This window comes from Antechinus flavipes, chromosome 1 (assembly GCF_016432865.1).
Source record: "Antechinus flavipes isolate AdamAnt ecotype Samford, QLD, Australia chromosome 1, AdamAnt_v2, whole genome shotgun sequence".
Taxonomy (NCBI): domain Eukaryota; kingdom Metazoa; phylum Chordata; class Mammalia; order Dasyuromorphia; family Dasyuridae; genus Antechinus; species Antechinus flavipes.
The window spans coordinates 479,437,282-479,462,133 of NC_067398.1; the positions used below are offsets into that span (position 1 = coordinate 479,437,282).

Genomic DNA, 24,852 nt, shown 5'->3' on the forward strand with positions numbered 1-24,852 from the left:
GAAAGACAACAAAATGCAAACAAACAACAAAAAGAATGAAAATGCTATATTGTGATCCATACTCAGTTTCCATAGTCCTCTCTCCGAAATACTTTATTTTGTAACTCTGTATTGATATTCTCTTTGAGGGTGGCAGTTGATAAAAATCATCTGCAGCAGAATTCTGAATGGAGGACTGATTTTGCAGATCCATCCATAAAGGTGTAAAGGAGAAATCATCAGTCAAAGGCAAAACTAGTAGAGAAAGAATGGTGAAAAACTTCCAGATACAGACATCAGGAGTCTGTTGTGCAAATCTTCTTGGTCATTCATTCACAGTTTTTTAAGTATCCTTCCTAAGGTGCAGAACTCCTCGACCACAGTGGGGAGATGGCAAGAGAAGGGTAGTGGGGTGGAATGCAGAGCTTGAATAAGACTTGACCTCTGCCCCCAAGGAATTTACAATCTATTAAATTGTTTTTGAACAGTCTTTAAAGGAAAGGAATTTGTGATGTAGCTGTGCTTTTTTATGTACAAACTTTAGAACATAGCTACAAGAAAACCCATTTTATATTTCATTTTGTTCTCTGCTTGCACTAACACCAGTTACTTTTGTTATGAACATATGAGGCTCTCACTATTTGTTTCCAGAGCAACTATAGCTTATTTCTTAAAGCATGGTGCTAATGAGATCAAGATCATGGGTTTGCTTCCGGTGAGGGGGAAGTAGATTTCTCATTTCCAGATCATATATGACTGATGTCCTTTTTTGGTCACAAAAGAAGCAAACTAAGCATTTGTGGCAGCCAGCAAATCTATCACCTCTAGAAAAATAAATTTAAAAGTCATGTTCTACAGCTGATGGACCAGTATCTTCATCTTCATCTAGAGACAATGCCTTACTGTAGAATCAATGTAATAGGCATCTTAATATCTTAGTTCAGACTTCTTTTCATACTTTTCTTCACCCTTCCTTTGTCCTTATCACAGTCTACTTTTTGATGCATGTTTTGTTCTGCCCCCCAGATTGCAAACTCAGTGAGGACATGGCTGGGTTACTTTTTATATGATCAGTCCCTTAGACACAATGGATATTTAATTAATGTTTCTTAAAATGATTTAATTTTAATGTACCAAACAGAAGAGGAGAAATAAGAAACAGAAAATGGAGAGAGATGAAAAATAGCAGGTAATTTCAGTTGAAAGCACATGACATCTTCACAATCCAAGTTTATGCAAAGAGAAGTCAGTTTTCAAGTTATCTATGCAGATATTTTAACAAAGCATGATCCTGGTCCACTTTCTTTTAATTCCTGAGTCACTGTATATTCTGGAAATTCAAGGTAATTTTAATATTAGACTTGCATTTGTTCTCATTAACTGAGGATCATGTTCTCAGATGCTCTTTAGACCCCCACTCCAAAATGTCTTTACTCTCCCAAGATTCCAATGCCAGCAATCTCCAATCCTCCAATCTCAATAGGTTTCATCACCTATTACATTAATAAGAAAACTCATTTGGCATGAATCTTCGATCTCCTTTCCAAGGGTCCTCACCTATCTGGAGGTGATGTGTCCAGGGGAAGTGTCCACCTGTCTCTTATCTCCAGGAACGTAGATCATGCTAACCCTTCTTTCAGCTGTAATTCTATGTTCTGTTCCCTTCCTGTCTCAGTCTCATTTGAGACCTATCACAAAATTTCTTCTTTGATGAATCTTATGTAGCAACCTGGCTACTGATTCTCTTACCACATACTGCAAACGAGCTATCTCAAAACTGGCTGCTTCCATTTCTGTGTCCCCTCCTTAACCCTCATCCTCCCAAAATGGTCTGGTCCTATCACATTACTGAAACAGCTTTCTCAAAAGCTTATCAAAAAAAGATAGCATTCTTATCACTGTCTTCAAAGCATTTTTAATCATCATCTTCAAAGGCTTTTTACCTCTCTTCCTCATCCTTAGGTTTTCTGTGTTTATAGATCATTATGTCTCAAAAATAATAACCTCTCCTATGACTCTAATACACCATTATTATTTAATTCCTCCATCTCTGATGGATTTCTCTACCTACAGTAGACTAGCTCCCCATCTTTCCCAACTGAATTCTCCTCCATGAAACCATTACTGGTCCCCAAGCTGAAAGTGATCCTTTCCTATTAAATAGTTTGCTTCATCCTCTCTTTAGCACTTAATCTCAAGAAGACAGGTTAAGTTGGACTCAGGCAACATTATGCTCTGAACTGTTTCACAGTTATTTATAGAACTATCCTTTTCCCCTACCCAATTGGAATTTTCTTGAGTGTAGGATTTGTCATATGTCTTTCTATTTTCAGCATCAATCGTGACAATTTGATCACAGTAGCCACTTAATAATTGTTAAACTGAAATGAATCAGACTAAACAAAACTGCCACAATGATCCATCATAGACTGTATTGCACAGCCAATACAATCTTCTAATATTTTGAATTATGTTCACTATTTCTTCCTTGCATAATTTCCTTTCCCTTTTACTGACTCTTACTATAAGGAATGTAAAGAATTTTTAAAAAATCAACAAATCTTGTTGGTTGTATCGTGGAAGAAAAAGAGACACTAAAAAAAGAAATCTACTTATCTACCTAAGTCCTAGGAAGCTCTTCCAAGCCCAATGACTTTGCTGAGATAATGCAGTGTAAACAGATACCACCACTGGTGCAGGAACCTGCAGTGCAGGAAAGTATCTTTTGCCAAAGAAAGCAAAATAGAAGGGTTCCCAAAGTACCCAAATCCCATTAAGTGACAAATAGGTTCATTCCAGTTTAAATATCTAACCTCAAATAATAATAGGCTTCTTTTTTTTTAAAAAAATACATTCTAAGAAAAACAAAAAAATGTAATTATGCAATACCCCATTTAACACTGCTCTAAGGAGATCAGGCTAATCTTTTGTTATGATCCATACTAAACTAGGCTTTTAGTAAAATATCTCGTATTCAAGTGATGCACTATCAATAAAGACATATCCAAAACTCTGTAACAATGTCAAAAAATAAGGATGGCCAAGTCTATCAGTAGAACTAAGTTTCCCAACTAAGTGTAAATAAAAACTATCTAGATTATAGCATACAATATGATCTCGCTATTCCTTCTATTGTTGCTTTTAAAAAGAGATATTATTAATATTGTTTGATAGCAGAGCTCATTTTTTTTAAACTACATTTTACCAAAAAAAATGGCCATTACAATCGACAGCTGATTTTTCTGTTTTCTTTTTATGTCAAAAAAAAGTTAATTTCCACAGGCTGGTTTTTGTTTGTAAAGAGAAAGATAATCCCAGAAATGTATGCTTCTGTACTTGCACATTATAAGTAACAATGAGGAAATCATATTCTAGACTTTAAATACATTCATTCTTAAAAGCTTTGAGTATGCAAACAAAGATGCAGTGGGCAGAGGGCCAGTTAATAAATCTCATTTCCCAGTAGCATCTGTGTAAAACACAGTTATGGGGAGTATACTCTCTAGGGAAATCCAGGGCACGACTCATTCTCTCCATGAATTAAAAGTGTCGCCCTAGATCACCAATACAACACTCATTTTTCCTAAGCACCTCTTAAAGTATATGGATGCCTCGTATTCATAATTGTAGTGAGTAAGCTGGAAGCAGACGAGAAACTGATCCCACAGTGGGCAGAAGCTATGTAAACAAGTCTACACTGTTGAGCAGTGGCATTTTAGGTTCTGCCATATTTATCCTAATTTCTTCTCAACAAAGCATCTTAGTTCTGTCTCACTAATCAAGAAATATGGTTTTTTTTTTGAAGGGAGAGGGAGGCAGCTTTGCACACCTACTTCAATAATCATTAGTAACAAGGTATATAAAGAACTAGGCAAAAGAACACATTAAATAATATGCTTAATGCAGCACTCCTAAGGCACACAAAAAAATAAAGCCTTCTATCTGCTTCAAATTTAAAGGCATTTTCTTTCCTAAACACTTAGAGAAAATAGTCTAGAGTCCATTCATTAGTTGGTCCTTTTCCTTCCTGAGCTGTAAAAACTATAAGATAGTTTTTATAACTCCATTAGTTTTGATTATTTTTATCCAATCATAACCTCCTCTCAAAAATTATAATGATTAACACTTAGAAAAGTGCTCTAAGGTTTTCAAAGTGTTTTGAATGTTTTTGGATGCTCAATCTATGAGTTAGGTGCTATTATTATTTCTACAAATGAAGAAAATTGAGACTGGGTGAAGTTAAATGTCTTTCCATGATATTTTGATAAGAAGAATCAAAAGTAAAATCTGAAGCCAGTTCTTGATGACTCTTAAGTCCAACATACTATTCACCATTACATAATGTCTCTGTATTTTACAGAAACAAAAATAGGGTAAAGAGAAATGAAAGTAGGAATCTAAAAGATAGTAAAGAGATCAAGAATTGAAAGCATTTTTGGCCCTCATTTAATGGCTTTATACAAATGCTCTAGATTTGAGTTGCCAGTCCCCCAATCCTTATCTCATTACTTAGCACTACATCAAATCTCTAGCCCAAGTCAGGTCTTAGCTTGGCTATACTCAGGCTTTCAGTAAACTTTTTTTAGTAAACATACATTTACTGTTTCCTTAGCAATGAACTGAGTAAAGTATTTTGAATTTGCAATCCTAAATTGACTGTGTAACCAGAGCAGTCAAAAGGATCTTACTTCTACTTCCCTTTCCCATTACTCTTCTTCCTCATAACTATTTTCCCGAAATAGTCAACACTATCACACAGGGTCTCCACACTGCAAGGCACACAGGATATGGTTGACCTTAAGGGTGTCTTATATAATCAACCCTCTGACCTATGATATAAATCCTATTAATGTTAGTAACCCCATTATATATCATGACAATTCAATATTCTCAGCAATCTTAGCATTTTGCCAGATGAATCTTGTTTATAGGATTTCTCAGCCCATTACAGGGAGTTGAGAGGAATTGCTGGCCATAATTCAGTGTAAACAAAGATCTGAGTTTGCTTTAAAGTGACTATTTAAAATCAAACCTAGCTCTCACATTTTACTTTTCTGCCAAGGGATTTTCCATTTCAACAATTAAACAAATATTTCTTATATTCCATTGAAAATTTCAAGTCAGTTCAAAGAAATTATAAACTTCTGCCAGGCAATTTCCAGTGGCCCATGTGGTAAACAACAAGGCTTCCCCTAAAATGAATGTTACATGGTAGGAATTTAAATCATTTAGGAGAAATGTAGGCTTCACATCTTGCCAGAAAGAATAATTGAAAAAAATAGCTAAAAAAATAGAATCTCAAGTTTGGACTTTTTAATTCCTTTTAAAAACAGAAGTGTTCACATTCAACATAAAAGGAAAGAAGAAAGGTAGGGAAGAGAACCCTCCAAATTTAAAGATATAAAGCCCTCTTGGAGAGAGTTTCAGAAAATAATGCCTGATTTTAGTTTATATAAGGGCAGAAAAAGCACTTGAAATCTGCAAGGATTGCAAGGATTCTGTATTACCATGTAAGTGAGACCCACGAGACATGAGATTTTTGTGACCTCATGGGTACTTTCAAGATGAACTTCCAGTAAGTATTTACATAACCGTCAGAGATGATAGAGTAGACTTGCCTTCTAAGTTTTCAAAAACTTAACAAACAATGTCTTCTTTTAGTTCATCAAATAGTAAGAAAGATGAATACTCCTGGTTTTGTTATATGACTGTATTTGTGAACACATTGTACCCAGTATATCTGAATGTTTAGACTGAGACTAAAAAAAAAAAAGTTATTTCCTGTTGATCTGGAAGAAGATGGCTTTGGATGCATGCATGCTTTCTCTCAAAGCAAAAGCATTGTTAGCTGTTATCAAGGTAACTTTAAAAATAACTGTCCCAAGTACAAAAGAACTTGAGAGGAAATCTGCTCTAAGGATGTGTTTTCCTTCAGATCCCTCAGCTACACATAGGCTACATAGAGAGCTCTAGCTTCTCTACTACACCAACGTTATCCTTATCAAACAATGCAAACAATTTTAATGAGCTTATCTACTAAAATAAGCTGCCAGATATGTTAATATGAAAAAGACTGCTCACTGTATGGGCCAAATCATTTCATCAAAAAGGCTTCCATACAATAACCAAAAGCAGCCCCATCCCCAAATCAGATACAGACAAATCCCCAGAAATCACCTCTTAACTCTAGAGAAGAATGAAATCAGCTTCTCCACCCCATATTTAGGCCATAAACTCCCCTGAAAATGGGGGGTGGGAAGTACCCTGCCTTTTGACGACCGCTGTAGTTCAATTTCTTTCAAAGAAACCAAGGGTTTTGTGCAGCAAATTTTGGTAAACGCCTGACATTATGACCTCTGCTGTCAATCCTTCCACCAATCAGCAAGCAGAATTCTTACAAAGCTCCATCAATCTGGCGGTTTAACATCACAGACTGCAGTTTAATCCAGAGGATTCTGTTTTTTTCCTCCTGCACGCACACACACGCACACGCACACACACACACGCCCATTCACACACTAAGCTAGGGCAAGCACACGCCTTTCTGCTCCATCTAGTCACCCTCTGATGGTATAGACACAGTTAGCCAATGTCTCCGTAAAAAAAAAAAAAAAAAAAAAAAAATTAAGAGGAAGGAGAAGAAAGGAAGTGCTGCAGTCTGAATCCTTTTGAAGGGGCCAAAAAAAAAAAAAATTAGCATGCATTTTTATCGATATGCAAAGGAGGAGAGACGGAGGGGGAGCTCCTGCAGACAGCAAACCTATTCACAAAATGCCTTCCATCTGGCCAATACAAATGGTATTTGAAAATGCTAAACCTCCCGGCGTGCTCAAGAGGAACCATTAAAACAGAAATAAATGATCATAACTAGCTTAAATGAAATCATATCCATATATACACATACATATGTAATTTATACTGCAGTCTTAGGAACCATTAATAGAGAAACAATGATTTTAACTGGTTTAAATTAAATCACATCCATACATGTGTAATTTACAATATAGTCTTAGGAAACATAAAAATGTAAATAGATGATCACAACTGGCTTAAATCAAATCTAATCTATCCATATATATACACAAATGTGTAATTTATAATACTATTAAAATAGAAATAAATGATAACTAGATTAAATGAAATTATATACATGTACACATAGATGTATAATTTATAATGCAGTCTTTGGCTTCATTATATAATCCTCTGCATTTCCCTCCTTGTTGCTGCAGTCCCCAAAGGCGGACATATACACGCACATGCAAAACACACACACACACACAAAACGTCCAGAGAGCTCTGGCTGGTAACAGCACTGATTGATTACCTGTAAGAACGCTCCCCGCGTACTGTGTGCTTCCTGAAAGGAATGATCGTCCCGTTATCTTGGATGATGTCGTTGTTGTTCTCTCCATTTGGGGACAAGGTTTGGGTAGGACCAGGCATTGGAGCTCTCCCAACAATGAAAGCCAATCTTTCCTTTGCTCCGGTGAGGAAGGTAAGGCTATGTCTGTCTTCCTGTCTCACCCTTCTGCTTCTCTGCTACTGATCCCCTCACTTGCTCACTGCTTCCCTGCCTCCCTCCCTCCCTCTCTCCTCCTCCTCCCAGCCTTCCCTCCCTCTCCTCCCCCTCCCTTCTTTCCCTCCCTCCCTCTAGCTCGCTCTTTCCTCTCTCTCTCTCTCTCTCTCTCTCTCTCTCTCTCTCTCTCTCTCTCTCTCTCTCTCTCTCTCTCTCTCTCTCTCTCTCGTTGCTGACGTCAAACTGCCTGGAGCAGCACCCTGGTCATGTGACAATGTTCTTCACCATAGCAACCAGCTAACTCATCATATCTCCCCAATTCACACAGGGCTACAGGCATGACCACACCAAGGCATCCAAACAGGCTCTGGGGGAGGAGGGGGCAGGGCCTATATCAGGCGTGTAAAACACCCAAACCACCTCTCTCCGTCCCACCTCCCCTCAGCTCCCCCCAGCAGACTTGCCTTGTCTGAAAACCAGCTCTTCCTCTAACCATTTCCTTTCCATTGCATACTGAAACTGCAGCTGTGTACACAAAAGAAGGATTCAGGCAATGGGATGTGTGTGTGTGTGTGTGTGTGTGTGTGTGTGTGTGTGTGTGTAGGGGGACCTTTTAACTCCTTCATGACTCAGTTCTTTACATCATTAAAATAAAATTCGGGAAACCCAGAAGGCCGTTAGGTTTGCTAGTGGCTAAAAGCAGTTATTAACATTTACCCCTAACACCTTCCTCCACCCAGACAAAAATGAAACCAAAAAGAGCTTGAAACTGAAGAGGAAGGTCTAGTTCCTTCTCAACGTTGCATGTTAGATTTACTTAGAAATTTGCAGAGCCAAAGCCAGGTTTTTCACAAAGGGATCCTGAAGAAGCACAAATAGAAAAGTGACTGGCATTTTTGAAATGTACAGCTACCCTATGCCCCCAGATTCAATTCCCCCAAGTCCAACTAATCTAGATAAATGGTCCCATGCCATTTACTCAGTGGCTATTTTCATTTGGGTTAAAGAAAGACCACACTATTTAGTATTTGGCTCTGAATGCAGCAAGGATACAAAGTTATGTGCATTCAGAGAAAGCTCCACAAATAATACAGATTGAAAACCAAACTGTTTTATGCTCACCATCACCAAAAAGCCCCCATGTCCGAATCAGTGTTAGTTATTGAGCCTTCGCTTCCTCCCCCTCCCGCCCAAAAGGGCATGCTCCATCCCTTAGATTGCAATGTAGTCTCTAAGGATCTCTTCCAGGAGGCAGGCTGTGAATGTTTCAGTGATGATGTGCTTACTGGAATCAGTTCCTAGGAGAGGCTGAGGAAGGTGAAAGATGTTACATAACTAGATAAATATAAGTACGTATGTATGTTAGTGTGAATATGTGTATATGAATATGCATGTATATAGGAATGAAATGGCAGACCACTCACATGTACATGTATGTGTGTATATATCCATACAGACAGATATCATGATATATATATATATATATATATATATATATATATATTTTTTTTTAATCATGATACATATATTTTTTAATCTTTCTAAAGTATAGATTTCTATATGTAGATAGACATGTATGAATAAAATGGCAAACCACTCACATGTATATGTATGTGTGCATATATTTATAGACAAGGTATAATTATACATATTTTAATCTATCTATAAATACAGATATCTATATCTAGATAGACAGATGTATATGAATGGAAGGGCAAACCATCACATGTATATATATGTATATGTGTGTATATATCTATAGACAGGTATCATTATATAATTTTTAATCATAACACATAAATTTTTAAATCTTTCTAAAGTATAGATTTCTATATGTAGACAGACATGTATGAATAAAATGGCAAACCACTCATATGTATATGTATATGTGCATATATTTATAGACAAGGTATCATTATACATATTTTATATATTTTAATCTATCTATAAATATATATATAGGTGGTGCAGTGGGTAGAGCACCAGCCCTGAAGTTAGGAGGACCTGAGTTTAAATCCAGCCTCAGACATTTAACACTTCCTAGCTGTGTGACCCTAGGCACATCACTTAACCTCAACTGATATAAATATCCAGATAGAGATATGTATGAATGAAACGGCAAACCACTCATGTATATGTGTATGTATGTATTATGTATGTATGTATGTATGTGTATGTGTGTGTATACAGACAGGTATCATGATACATACTTAATATATTTTAATCTATAAATGTAGATATATATCTAGATAGACAGATGTATATGAATGAAATGGCAAACCACTCACATGTATATGTATGTATATGTGTGTACATATCTATAGACAGGTATCATGATATAAATCACATTTATATTTTTAATCTATAAATATAAATATATCTAGGTAAGAGTATGAATGACATGGCAAACCACTTACATATATCTGTATATCTATAGAGACAGTTATCACGATATATATCATACTATATATGTATGTGTGTGTATATATTTTATATATATATATATACACAGAGAGAGAGAGAGAGAGAGAGAGCGAGAGAGAGAGAGAGAAAGAGAGAGGTATAAATGAAATGGCAAACCACTCCAGCCTCTTTACCAAGAAAAACCCAAGTAGGTCATAAAGATTTAGACACAACTGAAATGAGTGAACATGATCTTTCTATCCTTCCTTCCCTCTACACACACACATTTTTATATATACATATATGTATTTACACACCTATGCATACATATATGTATATATACATATATATTTATTTATATTTACCAAACTAAGATTCAATTATATAACTATGCATATTTAACTATTAGTTATTTGTATACACATGTGTGTGTATGTACACACATGTGTATAAAATTTATAGCAGAAAACACTCAGATACTTCCCCATTCACTCACATCCTCTTGTAATTATCTACTTTCTCATTTTAAGGTACAATTATTAAAAAACCAAGCAGAAATGTTGTCAAGCCTGACGCTTCTTCTGTAGATCTCCCTGGCAATAACAAGTTATTTCTGGTATCAGGATTCTGGAATTAGCATCAAATGAGCTTCTCGCAGTGTGTTCACATTCAGCACCCAGATGGTAGTGATATAATCCAAACAAGCAGAAGCAGAGGGCATTTTGAATTTTTCATTTAATTTTAATACTTTTTTCACAATTCCTAATAATCTCAATATGAATATGGTTTTATTTTTCTTCCAAGTTTTAGTTTGCTTAGAGTTGTTTGTTAAAGAAACAACACAGACCCAATTCTGACTGTAGACTGGATTATTTTACAAGGCAGAGAGATAAATATACTGATGTATCTAAGATAAATTGTAGGCCATGTGTTATATGATACAAAATGGTACAGCTTTAGTCATTGCCGAGGAGTTTTATGCTTTCTTTGCTTTTTGTTACTCAATTCCCTTTTTCTATCTTCCTACCAATTTATTCCATCACTTCATGGTTTCTCGTTCCTTACATGACCCCATGATCCTCAGTTAAAGGACATGTTTAAAAATATAATATTGAACACTATTCTCCCATTTTGATTTTGGCTACATAACTTGGTTTCTTTTGGATCTACTATTTAAGTCTTGGGCTGAAGAAGTTCAAAAATATGGCAAAGTCTTGCTGTAGATATAAAAACAGGCAACATCTCAGATGAATTATCTGGCAATGTGGTGCTGAAGGGGCTCACAAATGTCTTCTAGAATAGTGGGGGAAAGCTGAAACTTTTTTTAAACCACTAAAATTTTGGCTGACAACTCAGAATAATATTATTTTTATGTTTAGGAATAGTGCCAAGAAGCAAATAGTAAGAAGAGATAGCAAGTCCAGAACCTTGTCCAGTAACCCATACTGAGATCCAAAAGCATAGGATTCAGAAACTTTTATCAGCAAAGAAAATAGTTCAAAATGACATTTAAAAGGATTATGAGGTTTTCAGCACTTGTTCTATATGACTGACTTAGCTAAAACTTAGCCATTAACCTATAAATTATTCATTTGGGGTGAACCTTTAAGTACTTAAATTCATTTATTTCCCTTCTTTTTGGAGACAGGTGATATTGGCTTACTTTTATACTTAATTACAAGGCTAAAAATTATCTTAATTATCAACTAATTTGAAAAAAAAAACAAATATTCACTTGCTTTTTCTTCTTAGGATTGTTACCACTTTTAAGAGCAGTCAGAGTTCCCTTTTAGAAAGTTTTGAAATGATGACGAAAGCTTATTTTTTCAGACTATGAAATGTAATTAGAAGGAGAACTAATAGAACCAATCCACCAGTGAAGATATTTTAGATAGATATTGGAGATGAATGAGCCAAGAATTTAAAAGGAGGAAGAGTTGGGGAAATTGTACAATGCTTTTAATACTACTAGCCATTCTCCTAAAAACAAAACCCAACCTTTAAAATATCAATATTTTCCAGTAATGCAAGGAGGACTCAAATTGTAGAATACCACAGTCTCTGGAAAATTAACCTTTCAGATTACCTGAAGGGCAATGGAAAAGTAGAATGTAGATTGAAGTAACACTGCAGCTCATTACCAATGAAGAATTTACTGAAGTAGCATTACATAGGTAATCTGAAAGTTGTCTGACTGGAAAGGAAGGTCAGGTATATAGAGATGTAACTATTAAGCATCTACTCTATGTCACGCCCATTGACATTTAAAAAAAAAAAAGGTAATTTCACAGTCTAATAATGTGTGATGTGTGCTTCACTGGTACTTACAAAATGGCATGGGATCTAAAGAATGTTACCCCAACATATTTAATAGACCCCCCAGAGGAAGGTATCATTCAAAATGTGAAAGCATGAATTGGTTTTGATCTGGGGTTTTTACTGTCTATTCTATAGACTATTTCTATATAAATATTATATATATATATATATATATATATAAAGAACATACATATGTTTATAAATATATAAAATTAATAGTCAATTTAATAAAGAACAATATTGATCTGTTACCAAAGTGGGGAATGGCCACATTATAGAAATCAAAGATCTAAGGAAATATTGAGGTAAGTGATAATTCTAACAGTAAATAGAAAAATGAAGGCTTGAATGCTTTATTAGTGAAACCTTTTTGGAAAAGTGCTAAACTACAGTTTCATATGTACAAAATTATAGCAGTTTTCTTTTGGAAATGACAAAGAACTAGAAAATTAGGGGGTGCTCATCATTGGGAGAGTGGATTGACAAATTGTAGGCCATGAATATAATGAAGTGTCATTGTGCCATAAGGAATGGAGAAAAATAGTTTCAGAGAAATCTGGGTAGTTTTATATGAACTGATGCAGAGTGAAATGAGCAGAACTAAGGGAACAATTTATATCATAACACTGAAAATGTTTAAGAACTGAAAGAATTTTTAATCCTATATTTTACATTTGATATAATTCTGTAAAAGTAACAATAATGATCCCTCATCCTTGTGATGCTGACCAATAAGATGGTTTCTTTTCTGTTCTTTGTTTTATGCTTATGAAAATGAGTTGCATCTTCAGTTTGGAGTCTTATGGCTAGAGGTAGGACTATTCAACCCATTCTTTATTATCAGGTTACATGTTCTTGTTAATACATAATGTCTTGCTTGAAGAATTGCCTTGTAGCCACTCTTTTGTGAAATTTAACAAAAAAGTAACTATGAGGCAATTTCAGAATTTTGATCAAGGCAATGACCAACCATAGTCCTGTAGAGGATAGAGAGGTGATGGATTTGAGATATAATGAGACACACATTTTTGGACATGGAAAATTTGAGGATGTTTTGCTTGACTATGAATATTAGTTACAAGGTTTTTCTGTTTTTAATTTGTAGGTGAGATGGGAGAGAATAGGAAAGAATGGTATTGGTCAACTCCCTTCCCTAAATGAGAAGACAATAGAAGTAAGGCCAAAAAGAATTATGGATAAGCTGGATAATTCTGAGAATCCCGTGTTGAATTTATTATATATTTATATAAAATATTTGCATATAATAAAAGCAAGTTCTATCAAGATTTGTCATCTTTTGCACAGTCTTTTTTTCAATAATCCATGTAAAATGCTTAAATTTAGAATTTTTTTTAACAAAGAAAAATTAAAACTCCCTACGTATCTCAACTCTTCCCATGTTCTTGCCATTTTCTTCTGTCAAAATAGTACATTTTGTTCATGTTAACCAGGAAGGGAACCACAAGCATTCTTGGAGAGTACATAGAAGGCTAGTTTATCAAACTCAAAGGCTTAGAGATTCCAGGTTTTACATAGCAATGCAACAGTTAGATTCAATAGCTATTCATTAAATGTTTTGAGTGCAGGATACCTAGTTCATCAGTCAGTCAACAAGCATTTTTAAGGCTTACAATATGCCAGGCATTATGCTAAGTAACAGGTTACAAAAAGACCAAAACAAGAAAAAACAATTTTTTTTCCAATCAGCTAAATAACCAAGCAGAAAAAAAAATTTCCTAATGAATCTTAGAAAAAAGAAAAAATGAGTAAGCTTCAAAAAGGATTTAGTCAGATGAGACCACACAAAATCCTCTAGCCCACATGTCTTCCTCCATCACTCAGCTTAGAATAAATCTGGGATTAGAAAGGTTTCATGGATGGTGCAGGAGACAGATTGTACCTACTGTTTGAAGAATAGCCTGCTAATTACAAAGAGGCTTATCAATAGTAGGTTGGCCTCTAAGTGATGAATTCTTTGGCTACTGTGAACCATGAGAGGGATAGAGGAACATAAAAAAAGGGGAGAGGGAAGAAGGTGCAAATAATCACATGATATTTTGACTGTGATAAAAAGCAGTTTAATGGCTGAATACTTTAAATATGAGATCTTGAACCAAAGACTAATGACTTGATTGGACCTGAATCACATTCAAAAATATATTTAAAGGTATATAATCTTATTAATAACATTTAGAGATATATAATCTCAATATGATGAAAATCAGAATTCAAATTGCAGATCTCAATATAATGAAAATCAGAATTCAAGTTGCAGATCTCAGTATAATGAAAATCAGAATTCAAGTTGCAGTTAAGTTATACTTAGTTATACTTGAAAAAAAGATATAAAGGAGTTTGAAGGAATTGTTTTCACTGCCCACTTAAAAAAAAAGCAACAGACAACACTCCATGAGAAGTTTGTTGATTATACCATGCAGTACTCATAAAAAAACATAAACAAAAAGCCTGGTATGAAGATCATTCATTTTATATACCAACATCTGTTTCCAGAGGATAAGAAAGAAAGAAAATCTATGAAGACTGTGACGAAGTGGTCCAAACTAAATCAGCACTTACTTTGAAACATGGTAGTTTCAACAGAAAGGAGGGCAAAAAAGGCTTTTTAAAATGTTCAAAAATATGGTTTGGGATCAAGAAATGAAAAAGACACATGGCCTAGATATTATTCAGAAGCCTTGTTCCTTTATATTGCAAATATCTTTTTTGAAAAAGAGAGTCTGGAATTCTGGAAATGTCAATCAACCAACAACATCACAAAACAATGAAAGTGAGTATATATTGACAGAAAATAATTAGCTGCTGTTATAGAAATCACTGCAAAACCTGTTGCTGATGTACAATCAGATATTTCATTAGTAGCAAAAGTCAAAATCAACACAAAATTAGGGAGAATGATAAAGATGTACATTATTTCCTTTAGGCTATTCTATTAATTCCTTCTCTGGGATGTGGGACATGGCAGCAAATATCTTAAGTTCAAAATATTCAATAGGTATACATTCTTAAATTATATAGTTCATGAATCCTTCCTGCAGTGCTTCTCCTTAATAACCAGTCAATAGATATAATTAGCTAAAATGATGGCATCGAATAAGTTGACATCCTAAGAATAGTAACTATAAAACTTCCCCATAAATCTGGGACATTTTCTTTCATAAATATATGCAAAAGCAGTGGAAGAGTAGGTATTTAGACAGAGTCCATAGTGCCTAGTCCATAGCAGGTATACTGATGGAAAGGAACACATGTAGGGAAAATATGGTGTCCTCAATATTAAGACAAGGCAATTTATCTTTCTGGTACTACATGAGCTTTCATGTTGCCTTCAAGATATTCCTTTTTTGGATACAGCTTTTCTTCAAGAATTGTTGTTTGGGTAGGCTTCCTTAGTAGCTCAACTCTTAACTGCTGGGGCAAAATCTCTTTTTTACATAGCTGGTTCTTTTGTCTGCTGCCAGAAGTCACATTCCTCATAGTTGATTCCCCAAAGACACTTCTGGGCATGATGTCTCCTACGAGGCATGAAGCTCCACATAATTAGATGGAAATTCTCTCCCCAGCAGAGGTGAGGAATGAATGAGTTCTTCCATCACTGGCTCTCTTCTCTGCTGCCAGAGGTTACATTCCTCAAAGCTGTCTCCAATCTTGATTCACTCCCTAGTGAGTTTGCCTAATTTTTAAAAATAAAAGCCACCAAAGATAGGGCCAATTTTTCAACTAATCAATTAGTCAACCATTCTTTAATTCCATCAAACTTGGGACTAAATAAAATTCTTCACATTTGTAAAAGTGACAATAGAATGTAGAGATATATTTGACTTTCATTTAAAATCTTAATATTTTGTTATTTCTGTTACCTGTCTCTTACATTCTATAATTTCACAACCTGAACTGGGTAAAATAATTTTTCTGTTGGTAACAGCTTCAACCCATCTTATTTAAACAAACTGCCTTTGAAAAATGGGAAATAGATAAAAATGAAATCACTGATTTTATCATTATTTCCCACAAAAAGTATAGCTATAAAATGATGGCTACAATGAAGAGGCTAAAAGAGACCAGAAATAATCTTTTTAGCAAGTAATTTATCTCTTTGCCACAAAGTGTGAAATCAAAATCAAAGATAAAAACAGGTTAGAGTACAAGCTCAGCTGTAAAGCATATCACAAGAGGATTGTGCAAGTTTATGAACAGAACTACCTTACAAAACAATAAAAGGTAAGACCTGGGAAATATAAGTTTATAGAAATATTACCATGAAACCCAATTAAGCCAGTATATCATAAAGGTATTAAAAAAAAAAAAAGAAGATAGGTAGATGTAAATGGAACTAATTTGTCATTTTTTGTAGCTACCTATTTTAATCATTAATGACAAATATTTGTATTCTAATATATCTAGTATATGATGTGATTATATATATATATATATATATATATATATATATATATATATATATATATATATATATATATATATATATATATATATATATACACACACACACACACACACACACACACACATATATACATATATATATCTCCAGGTCAAAATACGACTTAAAGATATGAAATAGAGAAGAATGTCTGGATTTGATCAAATACAAAGAAAAAAATCCACAATTTTAAAGACATTCAAATGCTGTCATTCAAGATTAAAAAACCAAAAATACCAAAAATTATACACATATATATGTATATAAATATATACATACATGTTTTTACCAAAAAAAAAATCCAAGAACATATGAGTAGCTATTTATATGCCTTTCTTCTCATTTTTATAGTCTTTATGAGAATGGTCTGCATCAGGCTTTCTTAAACTTTGTCCACTTGTACTCCCTCTTTCACCAAGAAATTTTTACGTGACCCTGGGTATATAGGTATATAAAATTAGTATATAAATCAAACATTTTATCCTTGTAAAAACAGAGAAACAGGCAGATTTCTGAAGGTGATATTTTTTAAATAGGAGATTTCATTTTCTAATTTATACAAAGAGAAGAGTACAAGGTCTCCCTCTAATGCTCATTTATTGATAATCAAAAAAAAAAAAAAAAAGACTTAGTGGAGCAAAATGAAGCTTTAAAAGTTCTCCTCCAACTATGTATCTTCCATGTACAGATTAAGGTCACAAATGATTTACTAATACACGATTTCATAGAAATAATTTTGGTTAAAACCCTTATTATCATTATTAAATAAAACATAAAATAGGAATCTATATACTTAGCAAAAAGATATAGCAAGGTCATAGTATAACACATCTAACTATTCTTCTCCTAAATAACATTTCTACCTTTCAAAACAGCACATCACCCATTACATGAAAAATTAAGACTTCATATGTTACATTGTCATCTACTATGAGAATAATTATATTAATTCAAGAAAACATTTTCCATCCAAAAAGAAGAAAGAATCTATATTAATAATGAAATTTTTCACATTTGTGGATGATACCTTATTAAAGATATTAAGTCTTGAATGACCAAAAGACTTCTTCAATAAAATCTAGGGATACTATGCTGTATGCCATATAGTGGTCCTCAAAGTGTAGTCCAAAGAATTGTTGGGGTCTCTGAAACCCTTTCAGAGGATCTACAAATTCAAAATTATTTTTTATTTCTAATGTAGTAAATAGCTATAAATATAACCCATGTGGTCAAAAACTCTTTGAACAGATCCTCGAATAGTTTTTTTAAACAACATGAAGATGCTGAAAACAAAAGTTTGAGAACCACTACATGGCTACCAAAAAAAAGCTAGTTATATTACTATACACAATGTACAAAATTTTCTATGAGGAAATATTGCATTAATCACAAAACACTGTAGCAGCTCTTTTTATAATAGTAAAAAAAATGCCTATCAGTTGGGTAATGGATGAATAAGTTACGGTATATGAAGGTAATGTAATATTATTGCTCTGTAAGAAATGATAAGTAGGCTGTTTTCAAAAAAGCCTGTAAAGACCGACATGAACTGATACTGAGTAAAGTGAATAAGGAAAACATCATACACAGTAACAAGGAGATTATGTGATGGTCAACTTGGTTCTTTTTAATAATGAGGTGATTCAAAGCAATTCTAATAGACATGGGATGAAAAATGCCATCTGTATTCAGAGACAGAACTATGAAAACTGATTGTGAATGAAGTGTACTATTTTCACCTTCTTTTTCATTTGTTTTTTTTTCTTTTGGTCTGATTTTTCTTGCACATGACAAATATGAAAATATGTTTAACATATTTAACCTACATCAGGTATCTTGAGGAGAGGGCAGATAAGGAAGGAGAGAGAAAAATTTAGAACAAAAAGTCTAACAAAAATAATATTGAAAAATATCTTGATATATATTTGGAAAAATAAAATACTACTGATACTAACAAAAAATGATAAAACACCATAATATCCAAGGAATTATAATTGTGAATGACCCAAAAGGCAATGGAGAGATGCACAGTAGGTTGGTTTAGGATCCTGCATATTAGCAGAAGTAGGATAAAATACATTACAAAGAATATTTATAAATAGGAAAGGATTTGAATCAGTCATATGTTGAGAGCAAGGGATAATACAAGAATAAAATGAAATATTCATGAAATATTAAAAAGCATAGAGGGGGCAGTGACTAGGTACCTCTATGAAAGGATATGGATAAGAAGTAATCATTTGAAAAAGTATAGATGGGCTGCCATCATCACTTGTGAAGGTAGGAACTTGATCAGTGAGATCAATAATTCATTGAATTATCAAAGAATCAGAAAAAAAAATCCCTTAGCCTGAAAGAAATATCTAGAAAGCATTTTTTTCCCTGAGAAATATTTGCTCTTCAGAGGTTCAGAGTCCCACAGCAATTTCCAACCAGAGAGCAATTGTGCGGGTGTGTCTTCCCGATTCTCAGATTTCTCTATAAATTCATATGTGTAGAATGGTTAATAGGAATGGTCACAGTGGATGATTTCTCTACAGTGTCTCATGTGAACATGAGGCTAGCATCTGGAAAACAGTGTGAGTAACTGAATAGAAATCCTTTTCTATATCTGACCTCATCTAAATAAAATTTCAAAAAGGAAAATTAAAGCAATTTCATTTAAAATAAAGATATGAGCTGAAAATAATAAGATGAAAAAGACAGTTTCGGTCAGAAAATACTTTAATTAAAGCCTACTCTTTATTTTTCTAGGATCTAAGCAGTTCTAGAATCATCAATGAGCACATCATGGAATTACAGAGTTGGAATTAGGATTTTACAGGGCATGTAACATAACCTCTCTACCTAAGACATTAATCCCCTCTACATTTTTCAATATAGGTGGTTTTATAAGCCTTGAATTGAAGATCTTCATCTACCAGGAACTCCTTATAACTTCACAAGACAGCATTTTTTCCAGTTTTGGATAGCACTAATTGTTATAAAGTTTTTCTTCGTATTTAGCTGCTCTCGCTACATAATACAGGATCTTTTATTTCAGTTTAACTCTTTGGGGCAAAGAAAAGTTTAATCCCCCTTTCATATGACAACCACTTATATATTTGAGAAAAACTACCATGTTCTCCATAGGTAATTTTTTTGCATGAAATATCCCTAGTTTTTTCAAACATCCTTGTATAGAATGGTTTTATACCTTCTCCCCTGACCAGCTTTCCTCTAGATGAGTTCCAGTTTATCAATTTATTGGGTACTAATTGTAATAAATAATGGTGGGCCTGGTGTCAAGAAGATTCATTTTCTTGAGTTCAAATCCAGCCTTACACACTTATTAGCTGTGTGACCCTGGGCAAGTTAGTTAATCTGTTTGCCCCAGTTTCCTCGTCTGTAAAATGAGCTGGAGAAGGAAATGGCAAACTACTCCATTATATTTGCTAAGAAAACAACCAAACAGGTTCACAAAGAGTTGAACATGACTAAAACTGAACAACCATGAATTATGATGGGAGAATCCTTCTTCCTTATCATGTACCATGGCTAAAGCACAACTGATGGAGCATCTATAAAGCTAAGGTGAGATCCCTTTGCCATTTGGGAGACGGGGGAGATATGTAGCTCTAGCAGTGAAGGACTTAAGATTTCAGGTGATGAACAATTTTCTTATTGGCCATGGAGCTGAGAAGAGCTACCCATTAAGCAATCTTAAATGTAAGAATCTCTACAGTCTTTTTCCTTCCTCTAGAATGTGTGATGTGGAAATGTTTTGGGGGGACTTTGTAAGGGGGAATGGGGAAAGAACTCCTTCTTCATCTCCCCTCCAGCATCTATGGTAGGTATTTCCAGTAGATAGTTACAGCATGTGATTGTCTAGTTGAGCCAGATTCAGGGTTTCAAGCCCTTAATACATCTCCTATTTGTTCTGAGCACGTGCCCAAATGGTGAAACTGAAATGAAACTTTTCTGCTTAGGAAACACTTTAAAAATTCAATAGGGTGACAACTCTTTGAGTCCTACAGTTGATACTCTTTGGGAAGCACTCTAGGCACTTCAACTACAATGTTTCTTGGAGGAGTATATGACTACCAATAGGAAAAGAATGATCCTAATCCCTGGCAGAGATCTTGGAGAAAATGATATAGTGCACAATAAAGGAAAAGAGGAAATGTCTATTCAGCAATATAATTGAAAATTCCATTATGTTTATGATTTATGTATCAAATAGGAGTTAGGTTTCTGTATCATATTTTAAGTCTTTGTCATTGTGTGCTTATGAATCTTCTGAGCTTACAATTTGGGAGATGGGCAGTTTAAGAAGGAAAATAAATAGCTGTCTTATAACTAATTACACTGTATATCAAGTGTCTTTCCACATATTTTTGGATTCTAGAACCAAACTTAAATTTTAAATGATATTCCCTGGAGTTCCAAGGTTGGAGCATAAAGAACTAGAAAATGCAAGAAAAGGCCTGATTTTAATTCTTTAGAGACTTTAATTTCCCCAGAATGACCTAGGTCTTTGACTGAGCCCAGAAATCCCTTAGTAGAAGAGAGAGTACCTGTCCCCTGTGCCCCCTGCTGTTACACTATAATGTTAAGCATACTTTTATAGAATAGAATATACACAAAGAGACCCAAAGTTTTACACTCAAGACATTTTCTTCAATTTCTCTATAAAATGAATTTTACTTCATTAAATATTAATTGAATAATAAATTCTAAGTTACATTTGTAAAAAAGCCAAAATGAGTTCCGAGGCTTTGTACTGAGGGAAGGATAGGAAAGGTAGAGTTACAGGTTATTTGAAAATGCTCATCCATGCCCCTATACCCATAATTATATACTCACAAAGGCAGGAAGCTATTCTAATTTATGCTAAATAACCTGGAATTTTACTAAAAAAAAATGATACTCTCTAGTATCATGTATCTAGTAGTTGGCCAAAAACTATAGCAGAGACTTACAAAAAGAGAAATAAAAAGCTCTTTACATACACACACACACACACACACACACACACACACACGTATATATGGTAGGGTATGGCATTGACCAATACCTCAGTTGTAAAAGGAAAAATCAAGCAAAATGTTTTTGTTGTTCAATTGTTTTTCAGTTGTGTCCGACTCTTCCTGACCCCATCTCTGGGGTTTTCTGGGCAAAGATAATTGAGTAATTCATCCTTCCTTTCTCCAGTTCATTTTACAGATGAATAAACTGAGGCAAACAGTGACTTGCCCAGAATCATACAGTTTCTGAGCCCAGAAATCCCTTAGTAGAAGAGAGATTTCTCTTCTGAGCTGGATTTGAACTCAGAAAGTGGAATCTTTCTCTCTCCTCTCCCAGTACTCTATCTACTTTACCATCAAAGTTAATGACAATAGAATCATATCCCATTTTGCTTCTCTACCCCCACCTCTTGTAGACAAGTTAGCTTATGGAGTGAGTAGGTAGGTGCTAGTCCAAGCTCTTCATGCCATCATTTAATGGGATTTTCCTGACAGTGTATTATTCTAATTGCTAGGATAGGCCAGAGAGCATTTCTTTCCAAACACTTCTGTCCCAAATGAATTGTGCTTAGGGAAGACACATTCCTACATTGATTTCATAATCCTTCTGAAGAGGTCTAAAATTGTGTACCAATTAGGTTAACCATGCACACAATCAAAGCTGAATTGGCAATATACAAATGAAAACCATTGTTCACTCTGGGACTATTAGTAGCACAATGGTGTATAAAAAAGGCTGACATAAGAAATTCAGCATGGTGATTGAAAATATATTGCCGACAAGACACAAAATCTTAGACAAAAACAAAGGCTGCAGTGGTAAGGTTTGACAAAAGCTATGATATACTCAGGTTTACCACAAACTTCCTATTCATATTTTTTGGAGGAAATTTTATCAACACCACCTGCAAGCTCTGTGAGCTTTCTTATGAGAGGCAATATGGTACAACTAGATTTGGAGTCCCAGGTCTGTTACTTTCTTATCTAAATGACTTTGAATAAGTCATTATCTCACTGGGAACTTTCAGCACTAAGATAACTAACGTTATGTTAACTTTTTAAAGTCTGTGAGTACTTTACATATTTATTCCATTTGATACTCATAATACCCCTATGACTTAACCCAGGATCCTATAGTTAGGAAATATCTAAGGCAGGATTCACACTCAGGTTTTCCTTATGCTAAATCTAACACTATTATATTCCCAGGCTGAGAGAGAACAAGTATTTTTTAAAATTCTTTCTATATATCAGTCACTGTTCTAAGCATTTTTCAAATATTTTATCCCTTAAGACAACCCTAACTGAGACAAGGAAATGTTGTGACTTGAAAGTTTGTAGCCATATTTCAACTTATGTCTTTCTGATTCTAGGCCCAGCACTCTCTCCTGTCTGCTACCTACCTTTTTTTCCCCCTGAGGAGCTCAAAGCTTTGTGTTGTGAGGTTTGGGTAGTAAAGGTGCTACAGTTGAATTAGCAGAAGACACAAACAGGACAGAAGTTTTTAGCACTGAAAATTCACATACTCTGCCACACCGAAGTGGGGTACTGGGTCAATGAGTTATTTAAGCAATGTACTCCAGAGTAGAGCCAGAATAAGAAATCTTATCTCCTGTTGTCTTAGTCACTGGGTCACTAACTATTCCTTTTTAGAATCATAATAGAATATATAAGATCTGCATCTCTCACCCTATTTTTTTTATGTTCATCACTGCCTTTTGCTTTCAAAATTTGAGTTTGAGACATATAAAATTAAAAGTAATCCTTAAAAAATCCAAAATAATAAATAATCTGTAGATTAACTTAGTATTGTCATATTTATTATATTAATACGAGCTATAATAAATAAATAATAAAATCCAAAGCACACAAAGAATACTGGGAGATATAATGAGGGCGAGATCCTTCCAGCCAAGCTAACAATTCCTATCTAATAGCAACAGCTCATATGAAGGAAAGTCTCCGGATCTCACTGTTTGTTCAATCTTTGGGCTGTGGTAGGAAATGGGCCACTATCTCTTGGGTCAGGTGACCTTATGAAAACCCCAGAAATAGAAAGTTCCTTCTGTCTTCTGGAGATACACTGCTTAAGTTTCAAAATGTGGTTAGTATAGCTGGTATTATCTCCAAGCTTGCAAGGTGACAACTCCATTTTGGCTTCCCTTTCTTGTCTTTGCAGGCTTGTTTCCTCATTTTTCTCTGACTTCTACTGCTAACTGATAACCTGGAACTTCCAAGACTTCATTAAGTAACTAACTGGTGTAGAGAAAAGTGTCAGGTGAAGATGTAATACAACAGGATATGGTGTATAGTTTTACATTTTGGAGCTTTTCACATGGATACTCATTTTCAAACCAATTGACAAGCATATATTAATACTTATAATGTCAGAGACTGTGTTAAACTTTGGAAGTACAAAGAGAAATGGTTCTTGCCCTCTAGATGCATTTATTTTACTGGGTTCCCCTATCCTATGTTCCACACTGCAGCTCTACCCAATTTAATATGACAATTACAGCATAAGACAGCCATTTCACATTAAAAAAAAGAAAAGTAAAAAAAAATCCCTCATAATGCCAGAAAATGAATGTAAACTCCTATAAGTGAATAATCATAATGTGAATATATTGCATATTATCAGAATATAATGTATTAGTCCCTAATCTATGTAGTTCTAACAAAAAAAAATTACTAGCACAAAAGGCCTAGAACACTCAAAAAATTTGCTTTTGCTCATAATTGTTTAATAATTAAATAAGCATCTATTATGGGCCCAATATACTCTGCTGGATGCTAAAGATTCAAAAACAAAAGTGAAACAGTTCCTATAAAAACCATTCTCTGCCCATCAAATTACCTCACTAACGGCAGAACTGCTGTATTAAGGTCATCAAAACATCAGCTTAAAAAAATGTAAAGAGAATCACAGTAATAAAAAGAACAGTAGAACATTACAACATTGCTATTTCTATCTTAGCTCTTAGATATATTGCATTTGAATTTTGAATATTACACCTTAGAATTATGTTTGTTTTCAAACATACATTTTATGAGGCAAGACAACCAAATGGTTCTTCCCAGTGTTACCAGTTCCACAGGTGATATATTCTGAAGCTGGATTATAAATGTAAGAAAAGTCTCTCAGGCTGACCAGTCATTCCCATGTG

General features: G+C 34.4%; 1 protein-coding gene across 2 annotated transcripts in view; it reads right to left on the reverse strand.

The window, feature by feature from the left end:
• MAPRE2 (microtubule associated protein RP/EB family member 2) overlaps positions 1-24,852 on the reverse strand; it is a 193,420-nt gene that overhangs the window by 96,981 nt on the left and 71,587 nt on the right. Inside the window, exon 1 of one of the 2 annotated variants that reach the window (XM_051970231.1) lies at positions 7,307-7,574. The exons of the other annotated variant lie outside the window; for it this stretch is intronic. Coding sequence (XP_051826191.1) covers positions 7,307-7,425 — 119 coding nt within the window. The 5' untranslated portion in view covers positions 7,426-7,574. Of the gene's footprint in view, positions 1-7,306; positions 7,575-24,852 lie in introns of those variants that run through there. 2 annotated transcript variants of the gene reach the window in all.